Consider the following 13,134-nt stretch of genomic DNA (forward strand, 5'->3'; position numbering starts at 1 on the left):
TGCACCCATAGCAATACGCTGTTTGTCCTTTTCATGCACCTTGCTGTTTCTAGAATTTGCTTTTCCTAAAAAAAATAACATAGATACCGCAACAGACCTAATTCCTGGACACACAACAGTATTCCACTCCTATGGTCTGATATGTTTGGAGGTGTAATCAACATGTTCTTACTATTTACATGATTGCATTTAAGTGCACTCTGCTATACCGTTTAGGGTGCAAGACCTGAAATTCAGTTAATAGCATTGGGTGCTCATAATCAATCTATTTATAACTATCGACAGCTGAGTGACCCTGTACTATTTGTTAAACACAAACAATTAAGCTTTGTATTAACGTGCATGGCAGATAAAAATATGCACCCATACTTGTAATGCAGAGATTAATATTATGCCTGTAAATAAACATATTAATATCGAACTTTATGACCCATTCGTCGTATAAAATATAGTTGTTATGCTCAAGCCGATAAATTGCACCGGTGAATCAGCTGATCGAATGCCGGGGCTCCGGTCATTACTGGCTGCACAACGCTTCTTATTGTGCAAACAAAGAAGAAACTTTGCAGTCGCACATTAACTGCAACTATAACATCTAGTATGCACAGTAACGGTTGCAAAATTACAAATCATGACGTATAATCTGTCAACTTGGAGCAAAGAAAGTATTTTTATTTTTCAGCCATGCAGACAGCAGAAAACTAAATAGGCCAATATATAATGGGTGTGCGAAGCGTCATAGTATTCAGCCAATCAGAAAGCAAGATTCAGCTGTAGTCGGTACGTATAAAGAGTTGGTTTGCGGCCGATCAGCTGTTCTAGTGGAAGGGACTACACGATTGTAACAGTGATTATACGAAGCTGTCAGTGGCTGAAAGGACGAATGCCACTATAATATATCGTCAAAATTACACCCCAGTCTCTTTCGAGACCTTGACAACATAAGGTGAGAAATGTAGACTAATCTTTGTGCCGTATAAAATGTGGTTTGACTATTCATCATTGTGTTCTGAGTTAGAAAATAATATAATGATGTATAATGAATATATGGTAACCCCAGTTAACGCGGGACATTTTTGCAGTTATATCCCTGGATATTCTTATTATTTTAGGAGCGTCAGTTCAAATTTTTCCTAAGGTAATGTAGATTTTCTTTTTTTCCTTTTGCCCTTGAAATTTTTTGTGTTTTGGGGCTTTCTTCTGACAAAGGATCCGGGGATGACGACATTTTCCCAGAATGCACATCTCTTCTAATGAATTATTCATGTTTAGTGGGTACCACAGAAAGAATAAAAATAGACGTTAATCATCGGAATATATATCAAACTTCGAATATCAGATATTACGGACTATCTAATTAATATCACCATTACACTTCAAACACTGTTTCATAAAGTATTTTATCACGTGGCCATTACATCACTTTGGAAAATCAGCTGATATCAGCTGCTATTTTTAGTTGTAGAAGAACGATGCACGTCATAATATTGTTGTATGGATACAATTATTTCTAAAAAAAAACCATCTATAATACGGTACCTTTCCTTCCTGGTATTCATATAGATCAGAAATAAAGGTTACGTCATAACAACGATATTGACGCTAAATGAAATGAAATGGGGTTTAACGTCTGCTGCACCAACACGGCTAATGAACCCGAACACATAATCTATTAATGAAGAGAAGAATTGGGATTATCGTCATTGGAATCTTCTGTTACATGGTTGATACGACAGTTGGAATTACAACAAATATTAGATTTAACTATACGGTACTAATATTTCAATTTCACCTACAATATTACACTAAATGGATCACATCAGGATATCAGAAATCAGTTAAATGTCTTTCATATTCTATCATGAGATATATTATCTAAGGTGACAACGTGTACAGTCACGGATTGTCGTCTTGAGTTCAAAGTTCTCCAGAATGTTGGAAAATCAGCCCGTTAAGCGGGACCGTAGTAAGGCTGGGGCGAGGGGTAGTAGCTTTTCTTGTTCAATCATGGAGAGGGGTGGTGGAAACGGTAACTATTTTTACATTCTATCTATGTGACGATTAACACGACGCATTAGATAATTGAGTGTGAGGACAAGTAGGTCTCTAGATCTATTTTTATCTGATTAAAATGTGAATGACCCTAATATATATACATTGCGGTCATCTTAATCTTCATTGTTAAAGCAAAGACTTAGGCCGGAATTCAATTAATTAAATTTGAATTACAGTCTAATATACGGGTCCATGGTTCCAATGTATGCTATTTGTAGGTATTGCTCGGTCAATTGTGTCACCCTATTAGTAAGTGCAGGAGGGCCGCACCACACGCAAAACAAAAATCTACAAGGTAAACCTGCGGACAAGACAGAATATAGACATTGCAAAAAATAAACAAATATCAAATCAAGTGAATGGATCCGGGGGGGGGGGGGCAGCCGTAAGCGTCCACTGCGCTGTACAGTTCCAGGCTTCATTCAAAATGAAAAAAAACCCGGTGATTTACAAAAAAGAAGTAAAACACATAAAAAATATCAGTCATTATTTTTCTGATATTTTACACCGAGCTCACATGAGCGCATACAGATTCTCCTGTTGCATCTTGCAGACGTAATCGTGTTGACATGTTGACCCCCTTCATTCGTTCTGTTAGGTATTATTATCGGGTCAACGTATTACAGATCTATAGTCTTATTAGCCATCTGTCGCGGACAAATAGGGTAAATCATAAATACATTCACAAAATATCACAGTATGTTGACCCCTCCAGCCTTCTACGTTTTCGTATTTAATCAAATCTGAACTATAATTTTTTTTTTATTTCATCTACACTCACAAAGTACTCTAGTGGGTTGATCCGTAAAACGTTCTACATTTTCAAATAAAATAAAGAGGCCTGCACTAAAACGTTTTCCAACTTTATAAATATTGTGTAACATATAACCGGTTAACCAAATGAATATTGTGTTTTTTTAATTATTTAGTGTTCATTGCATGCACTATTTCATAAATCTCTTTGGAAAAAATAATCCCCGAAAATGTCACGGCTCAAAAGAGAACGCATTTTCGATCCTACAAAAAACCAACAGTGCATATCACCCAGTTGAGCTATAATAAGATCAACAGCCTTCACATTGAGTTCTTCAAATAAGAGTTTTAGGTCAAGGTCATGATAAACAGCCGACAACAGTTGAAAAACATCAATACGTACTGTCCTTATTCATTTGTTATCTTTCAACACATCAGTGTTACTTCGTTTGTTTTAAACTAACTGCTCGGAGTTTCATTGATGCAGTGTCTAATTATGGTTAAATTTTGACGAATCAAAATCCTGACTTAGTTGTTAATAAATATATTCATCAAATATGGCCTGATATATACAAGAAGGAAATGAAATGAAATGGGGTTTAAACATCCTACTTTTATACACTATTCGATCTAATGAATTCGGCCGTACACTATGTAGTGTGCTATCTGGGCAATAGTGCACTCGGCTCCGTTTCGTTGAATTCCGAATGTCAAGTGCTCTTATACGCCCATGCCAATTTCTATCCCGAGGCACATGGGATCTCCTGAATAGTGAACTAGCGACGGGAAGGAAGGAGTACAATACATGAATATTTCCTTTGAAGAAGTATTGATATACTTACATTAGTTGGAAAATAGCCAATGCCGCCTTTCCCCCAGGTCATAAAATGATTACAGATCTAGGGATTTCGTTGGTTAATTTGTATTCTTATCAGACATGGTTGGGCAGGGTGGGGGCGGCGAAATCATTGCATTCAAGCCGAAGGTCCAGAACCAATCGATCACAGTGGTTCTCAAATAGCAGCGAGTACTGGGGTGTTACACTCACGTCATGACATAGAATGTGTAATTCAGTGAGTAAGGCGCTGGCTAATTAACCAAGGGATCCTAGGCTTCATCCTCTTGTTGGTTGAGAAAATCATCGGGGTTTTATTTTAACGAATACACGGTGTTTTAAGGTTATGCGACACAGAAAACTATTGGTTTTCAACGATTTCCGATATTTATTGTCCGTGATGCTCTAGAGGTCAGTGTTATCCGATAAACGTGAAATCTATACACATAATAGGTTAAGGTCCTGGGAGGAAGATGTCTTGATTTTAAATTCACCAAGTCTTCGATGGCATCTGTACTTTCGCGCGTTGCCAGAAATTGAAATCAAATTCATAACATACTTTGGTGGAAGATTTTAGCCAGGGATCCAGACAACATGCGAAATAAAATAAACAATCAACCACATATTGTATCATGGTCGACAGACAAGATATTGGTACATGTAGCTATAGTTGAGAAATATGTTTCCATATATCCAGGTAATTTCCAAAAACACTAAGAGAACAATGTTGTTTTTACTTGTTCAGCCACATATTAAAAAGTCAGTATATACATTTCATTGTAACCAGTGATAATTTTCATGTCATTAGTTTGTCATAATACCAACCAAGAAAACAGGTGCTGGTTGCAAACATTATCTAGACATACACACTCAACAGAAATTACTGTCTTACAGCCTACTGAAGATTGTCAGAGAAATGAAATGGGGTTTAACGTCCTATTGTTCTAGTCCGACTGGGCTAATTAAGACGGGATCGACAGAGAATATTAATGGTCTTTCAACGATTATGTTAGATGAATAAACGTTTGTTGTTGTCTAAGTTTTAAAACAGTCGTCCTTTCTAAAATATTTGAGCCCCTTGGGAGAAAATTTATAAAACGTACTAGACCTTATTTATTGAAAAACACGAATAGTAAGAAAGACTATTATGACTCAGATTGCCAATTAACCCACATTATATAATTACTTAGTTGACTATTACATTGTGTTTAGCGCTTTGCCGTCTCTTGGTGCGTACATTATTTAAGGTCTTGCTCGTCTAGTCCGTTAAAACTTTAGCAGAGGAAAATATATCTTTAATATTTTTATATTATAATGTAATCTCTTTTTTAATGTTTCAATGATGCCCGAATTTTTAACTCATAGCCTTGTATTGCAGCTGTTTTCAATTGTTCTAATAGTTTGACTTCTCTGCACTATATAATATCGGTTAAATACTAATATTTTGCTCCGGTCCAATGGTCATATCTGATTTGTTTACATTAATTATCATTACCTTGGTAACACTGTGTAAGTGTATGCATGATTAAAATCGAACAGTGTGGTTTGAAAAAAAGGAATAATATAGCTAGCTTAATTAATTAAAATAGGTCATGTAATTATTTTGTACTTGAACATCACTATTGGCTAGTTATTTTAAAATAATTATTGCTCTTTAATCAATTATTCTTTATAGTATAAACGGAATTCTCGTTTTCCATATTGTGTAGTGCAATTCGGCTATGTTTAGCTACTCACAGAGCGATACTACATAATCTAGGTTTGGGTTTTATACGAGAGTAAGAACTAACATCGCATTAGGCTTGTATCCAGGTCACTTGTAATATACGGTAAATACCCTCTTCAGCCGTAGCGTAAAAAGTAGGTTAGTTAGTTTACCAATAGAAAGCAAAGGAGGCCTTGTTATTTATGCGTAATGTATTTCATTGCAAATCGGAAAATTTCCACAGTAGAATGATGAAAGTATACTTAGATTCATTTTGTGCACCTATTGCTTCTTGATATCATTAAGCTAACCATTGCAGAACAAATTTCTATCTACGCAGTTATTTTTATAGCAGCGATATATACACATGTAATATATAAATGTATGTCTCGTCATTTTCAGTAAAGAAAATATTTATTTTTCTATAATTATAATCAATAAAAAGAGGATGCAGGCTTGTTGGCATTTACATTATTGCTCATTTTTATATGCCCACATAGAAATGTGGTCGAATATTGTCGTCACTCGCGTCCGCCGTCCACAGTTGCTTGTCGAAGCTCTAGAGGCTAAAAGTAACATCCGATTGACTTTAAATTTATATACAGTGTTTACGGCCATGGGACGGAGGCGCCCGTTAATTTTCAACGATTCGCTATAATTACTGCCAGGGTTATGGTCCCTGTGGACGCTCTCGAGGCCAAAGGTATCCATTTGACTTGATATTAATACACAGTCTTTAAGGTCATGAGAAGAAGAACCCTATTGCTATCCAACGATGTCCGAGTTATAGCCCTTGATCATTTTGACAAACTTTATATTATACTCTCTAGAGGCCGACGTGATTATCCGATTGACTTTAAAGTTATACACAGTGTTCAGGGTATTGGAGGGCAGAGTCTCGTGATTTCCAACGAATTATTTTTTAAAATTTTGTGTGTAGACGCTGTCACCCAAAGTCATCACCCCGATTGGCTTGAAATTGATACACGGGGTTTGGTTTTCAACGATTTACGATGATTACTGCCAGGGTAATGATCCTTGATTACTTTGAGAACTCTTGTGAACACTCTAGAGACCAAAATTATCATCCTATATATTCGAAGGTTAAACATTGTCTAAGGTAATATACCATCGTCCGTGTACACGTTAGGGGCTACATTTATCAATGGGTCTTTTAAATATTTTTATTCGTCGTTCACTTGACCTTGATAAAGATGTCTATTGGATCTCAACAATTTCTGATTTCTGATAACAGAGGTGCCATCCTTGTTAACGTTTGAGAGGCCATAGGTATCCCTAGGGTCCTTTGACTTATGCGTCTATAGACTTTATATTTTCATGTGTTCAACACACCCCTCAAATTTAATTTTATCGGCTTGAAAGATTTCTCATTTCAAATTTAAGACCTACTTAAACATATCTATGCAAGAGCTAAATCTGCCAATTGCACGTCTTTCTTTAGCCCTGAAATGTTATCTAAATTATTAATTAAGTTATTCAGACCATAATCAACTCTCGATGACATCGCTAGCATACGATGTTTATTGGATTAGGTTCCGATTTGCTGTTCGACTTCCATTCATAATTTAACCATGAAATGGGTGATCGAGACTATGTTTTTATCGTACAGACTTTAGTAATGATGATCGAGGCTAGGCCGAAATTTCAATCGCTTAATTCTCGGTTCATAGTGGATCAATTTGACTGAAATTTTCAGCAAATTGCCTTTACATTATCTAATTTTTATACGCCCACATGGAAATGTGGTCGTATATTGCCGTCGCCCCCGCCCGTCTGTCGGTCCGTCCGTCCGTCCGTCGTCCACAATTTCTTGTGAACACTCTACAGACTGCATTTATCATCTGATTGTTTTGAAATTGATATATGTTGTTTGCATTAGTGAGATGAAGAAGCCTATCTAATTTCAATAACTTCCTTTAATTACATCTAGAGTTATGGCCTTTGTTTCACTTTGTTGAATCTTGTGAACGGTCTAATAACAACAGTTATCATCCGGTCTGTTTGAAATTTATATGCATGATTTAAATTAGTGAAACGAAGAAGTCTATTGAATTTCAGTAATTTCTGTTAATTACACCGTGAGTTATGGCCCTTGTTTCACTTTGTTGTACGTTGTGAATGCTCTAACGACAGAGGTTATTATCCGTTCTGTATGAAAATTTATGTATCGTTTAAATTAGTAAAACGAGCAAGCCTATTGAGTTTCAGCAAATTTCTGTTAATTACTACATCTAGAGTTATGGCCCTTGTTTCACTTTGTTGAATCTTGTGAACGCTCAAACGACAAACGTTATCACCCAATCTGTATGAAATTCATATGCATCATTTAAATTAGTGAAATGAAGAATCCTATTGAATGTCAGCAATAACCGTCAATTACTTCTAGAGTTATGACCCTTGTTTTACTTTGATGAACCTTGTGAACCTTCGAACGACAAAAGTTATCATCCGATCTGTATGAAATTTATATGCCTTATTTGAATTAGTACAACGAAAAAGCCTGTCGAATTTCAACAATTTCTGTAGATTACTTCCAGTGTTACGGCCCTTGTTTAAGGTTTAGAACCTAGTGAACACTCAGACGACGAAAATTTGGCATCTGTATGAAATTGTCTATTAAATGCCCCTAATTACCTACAAAAGAATAAATATGTGACAACCCTTGTCGACCACCGGACGATTTAGCTGCTGTGGGCGTATGTTTTGTTGCCTGGCAACCTATCTTTAACTATTATAGTGAAAACTAATTACTTCTAGAGTTATGGCCCTTGTTTTACTTTGTTGAACCTTGTGAACCTTCGAAGGACAAAAGTTATCATCCGATCTGTATGAAATTTATATGCCTTATTTGAATTAGTAAAACGAAAAAGCCTGTCGAATTTCAACAATTTCTGTAGATTACTTCCAGTGTTATAGCCCTTGTTTAAGGTATGAAATTGTCTATTAAATGCCCCTAATTACCTACAAAAGAATAAATATGCGACAACCCCTGTCGACCGCCCGGACGATTTAGCTGCTGTGGGCGTATGTTTTGTTACCTGGCAACCTTTCTTTAACTATTATAGTGAGAACTGCCAGCTCTTTATCTTATCTCCCATAATGTATCTTTAAACAAATGCTAATAGGGGACTTTGGTCTGTTCACTTTTCAGCTGTATGATGTAATGTGGAACTAAAGAGCTGCTGACTAAAATGGGTTTTAATCACCACTCAGAAGAAGCAGAAGACAAGAAAGATGAAGAAGATGAGAGAGAAGGGCAATCCGGACCTCCAGATGGAGGATGGGGTTGGGTAGTGATGCTGGGTTCTCTGATGTGTAACGTAATAGTTGATGGCGTATGTCTCACATTTGGAGTAGTAGCAGAGGAACTGACACGAGAGTTCAATGTTCCAATCTCTCAAGTGATCTGGGTCGGTTCTTTACTGACTGGGAGCTACCTGACCGTTGGTAAGTAAATAATACCAGTACGTGGTCGTCCATTATCAATGTGTATTGGCTGTGGTATCTGTGTTAGTTTTACTATTAAACCAACCTTATAATATAGACCCCACCACACTCACACCTTCCTCTCCCATCCACCTCTAAATCAATAATCATTTTAGGTTAATACACTTGTTTTCCTGCAAATGTTGTAGTTGGTGGCAATTTATGATATTGACTGAAAGGTTTGACATTTTCATGCTTTTTGATTTGTTTTCTAATTATGCAGGCCCATTGGTGAGTGCCATGGCAGTGAGGTATGGGTGTCGGAAGGTGACTATAATAGGCAGTCTTGTAGCTTCCGGAGCATTCTTACTTAGTACGCAGTCGAACAGTCTAGAGATGCTCATAATTACATACGGTTTACTTGGTGGTAAGTATATATTATAAATCTTCTAGTGGTATTTAGTAACTTAATAGAGTAATAAGGTAAAACACATACTTATGACATATTCTGTCAACTAATATAAAAATACAAATGTGGGGCAAATATATAGACAAATTAATAACAAATCCGATATACATGACAACAACAAAATCAGAGGATGTATCGATATAAGTAGAATCCTGTATTATAGTTTTATTTATGATTTCAGGTATTGGGTTTGGAATGATCTATTTGCCATCAATTGTGATGGTGGGATATTGGTTTGAGAAAAAACGTGCCTTTGCTACTGGAATAGCAGTTTGTGGCTCAGGAATCGGAACATTTGTGTTTGCCCCATTCGGTCGCTACTTATTAGATGAATACGGTTGGAGGGGTACGAACGCCATCATGGCAGGGATTATATTGAACTGTATGGTTTGTGGAGCTTTATTTAGACCACTGCAAAAGCGTGGTAGTAAAAGGGCTAAAAGAGGTGTTGTGCAGCGTGGTTCTATCATGAAGGCGTTGATTGAAGAGAAAAAACGACAGAGAACAATTTCAAACGGTTCACTAGATAACTGTATCATCACGAAGGACAATAGACTCATCAAACTCGACCCGGCACTTTTTGACGCGAAGAGCAGAAACAATTCGCTTGTGGCCAGATTAAAAGAATCTTTGGGATTCAGTACAAAGAGTTTGAACAAAAGTCAAAAGAGCCTAGTCATACCGAGTATTTTAATTGCAAACGGTTCACCACAGATGACTAAACCCATCTATAAACCTGGCATTAAATCACCCACTAAGCCTGCGTTATCCCCTAGTAGTGACAGTGGTTGCAGCACCTCGCTTGATGCTATAATTAAAGCCAGGAGTTGTGACATGATACCTCAGAATGACCCATGGTCAAAACTCTCGATAGAAAACTCGTTAAATAGAAAAAGTCTGAGTTATCACAACGTGAATCAACACTCCGTGATGACATCCGGTTTAGGGGCCAGTTTAATCAGTATTCAGGTGATTCCCAACTCTTCTGTAGCCGCAACTCAAAGTCGTACTAGTCTTCAACACCTTAACAATCGCTTAATCAGATCCAGTAGATCTATGTCATACAGTAGTCGCCTAACGAATCCAGCCACTATTGTCAGTGGTAGTGTAATGAGCATTCCCCAATACAGTGCAAGTGTACAAAGTTTTGACTCGGAGATGAACGATGGGAGGTCTATTTCTTCTAAGATTATTAGTGTGTTGAAGGAAATGTTTGACTTTCACTTGCTCAAAAGCCGAATGTTTTCCCTTTTAGTTTTTTCGAGCATTTTAACTATGTTAGGTAAGTTATTTTCTTTACATTTACTATATTAAACTATTTGTATTTATCTTAACTATGTAAGACTATTTGCTAATATATGTGAATATAAATTTATCCAATATTTATATTATAGTGGAGGCCTGTTATTCATTATTCCATAATACTACATGCTATTATCAATAATGGGTTGGTTTATCGTCATATTCTTTTCCATTTCAGGCTTTTTTGTACCATTTTTCTATCTCGTCAAAAAAGCCTCCGAAATTGGCGTTGGTCAGAAAGAAGGGGTGTTTTTATTATCCATTATTGGCATGACAAATACATTGGGTCGAGTGATAAGTGGTTGGATAGCTGACAGACCTTGGGCTGATCCTTTGTATATTAACAATGGAGCACTCATATTAACAGGAGTAGCAACAGCAGTTTGTCCTTTCTTTAACAGTTATATTGGACTGGCATTTTATTCCGCTGTATTTGGAATCGGTATAGGTCAGTATTATTATCCTTTTACATCACAACTAGAATGTTTCGGATATCGGCATTGGAAGAACGTTGGATATCTTTCAATTTAAGCTTTCTTCCAAGTTGAGAAGGAACTGTGTCTGGAACTAAATGCCGGTGTCTCCTGTACAAATCCATTGTAAACGGAAATTGTAAAATTCTCCTTCATAATATACACAACTAAAGAATGATTTTAGTAAACAAAGTAGTATAGTGTTGGGGAGACGCCATTTCTTTGTTCAAAGCACAATGCTAAGCTGAGATTTCATTATGTTTTCCTATGTTTATCATTCCAGCTGTTTTTGTGTCCTTGAGATCGATTCTTCTGGTGGACTTGTTGGGCCTAGAAATGTTGACCAAATCATTTGGTATTCTCATATTGTTTCAAGGTATTGCGTCAATTGCTGGTTCGCCTTTAACAGGTTTGTACCTTTATTTCTTTTGGCAATCAGTGGTTCAATTATTAGCGAAACCAGGAAATGCTAACTATAATAAATATACCGTCAAATAATTAAGTCGTCGATCGATTTTGGGTGATATGATCATTATCTATGCTTTTGTATAACTAATTGTTGTGCGTCCCTACCTACTATAACACCTTTAATATATTTCAGGTCGATTGATATGCGCAACATCCAATGTTGATGGAACCTTTTATCTTGCCGGTGCATTGATAGCCGTCTCGGGGGTCATGGGAATACCTCTGCGTCTACTAAAGTCGTGGGATGAGGCTAAACTGCCACCACCTCTCCCAGAAGAGATGCCAATCAACGAAACTTTGAAGATTGAACAAGTTGAAACGGCAATTTGAATTTAAAGACTAGCAACAATATTGGTGACTATATAAATGGCAAGTTTGTGTAAGCTTGGACGTAGATTAAGCTAGAACAAACAAGCACTAGTGAGGGTGATACTCCAATCATGATGACAGACATTCAATCTGGTTTGATCAAATACAACAAAATCAAACTTGTGTTAAAAGTTTGTAAGAGCATGCGTACATACAAGACTACGGAGAGAGGTAGAAAGAGCAGACACTGAAATCTAAATACACTGTTTTTACATTTTCATAATAATGGTGATATCTTTTAATATATTCAATTAATCTGACTCTATAAAACAAAATGAAGCAATTAGTGTGATATTTATGATAGCGACTACAGAAAATGATATATTTATAGTAATATTTTAGAGGGTCGTGTCTGTGTATTCTATTTATTATAAATAAGATATAAAAAAAAATATTGACGTTGTGGTACTCAATTAACCAAACACTATCAAAGTTACTTTCATTTTCATTGGTTAGGACTATTGAAGTACAACGGATCTCATTAATATGGGCCCTACTTACTCAGGACTGGAATGCCATAACTAGATTTTAAAAAAAAACTCCAGTGTTGCTACGAGTGCAGTGCGAGCTGTTTGATTTATGTGAATCGCAAAGTCAAAATATACGTTTCATTTGTGGATAATGGACGGTATATGATTAAAATGTGTGTGCGAGAGAGAAACGGAGCGACCGAGATTATTACAATTAATAAATTTATTTCTATTCTTTGTTAAATTTCATTTAAATTACATCGTGTATATTATATACCATATGTTTTCATATTGTAGTCGATGATAAGTGCTATGACGTTTTCTGTGATTTTTTTTCTTTGTAACTTGACAGAATCTTTTCTATATTATAAAGATGTCAGCACATTTTTGGGACTAATTATCGATGTAAGATTAAAAATTAATGTCCTTTTGTGTTCCTTGTTGTGTTGAAATATTCCTAGCAAAAGAAGAGCCGGTTCCTGGATCTTTCGCACATTTAAGAAATGGATTTATTCAAACTATACTTCTTAAACACGGCGCTGGATGACTGCTCAACAAAATACAGAATAAATTGCACGTGAGCATACTTGAGTAAAAAAAATCGAACATCTTTCAAAAATAACATTAACCTGAAGTTAAGTATTAGGACGAAGGTCGGTTAGTTCATATTCATAAATAAAATCGAATTCGGGCGGTAGTCGGTCATTATTAAAATGGGTCTGTCGCGTTTATTAGGTAGAATGTTCCAACTTGGTGTAGGTGTTTATTAGGTGAATGCCTTGATGCGG

The 13,134-nt window shown here is 36.2% G+C and overlaps 1 protein-coding gene across 2 annotated transcripts; it reads left to right on the forward strand.

The window, feature by feature from the left end:
• Nucleotides 1-785: 785 nt before the first annotated feature.
• LOC126829630 (uncharacterized) lies at nt 786-12,778 on the forward strand. 2 transcript variants are annotated; one of them, XM_050559612.2, is made up of 8 exons: nt 798-946; nt 1,113-1,138; nt 8,521-8,816; nt 9,079-9,222; nt 9,446-10,546; nt 10,745-11,014; nt 11,323-11,448; nt 11,641-12,778. In XM_050559612.2, the coding sequence occupies exons 3-8, from the start codon at nt 8,561-8,563 to the stop codon at nt 11,835-11,837; spliced, it is 2,094 nt and encodes a 697-aa protein (XP_050415569.2). In that variant the 5' UTR covers nt 798-946; nt 1,113-1,138; nt 8,521-8,560; the 3' UTR covers nt 11,838-12,778. The 2 variants fall into 2 exon arrangements, with proteins under 2 accessions (XP_050415568.2, XP_050415569.2); XM_050559611.2 differs by lacking the exon at nt 1,113-1,138 and having other exon boundaries at nt 786-946.
• The last annotated feature ends 356 nt before the right edge of the window (nt 12,779-13,134 follow it).

Source organism: Patella vulgata, chromosome 8 (genome assembly GCF_932274485.2).
Source record: "Patella vulgata chromosome 8, xgPatVulg1.2, whole genome shotgun sequence".
Taxonomy (NCBI): domain Eukaryota; kingdom Metazoa; phylum Mollusca; class Gastropoda; family Patellidae; genus Patella; species Patella vulgata.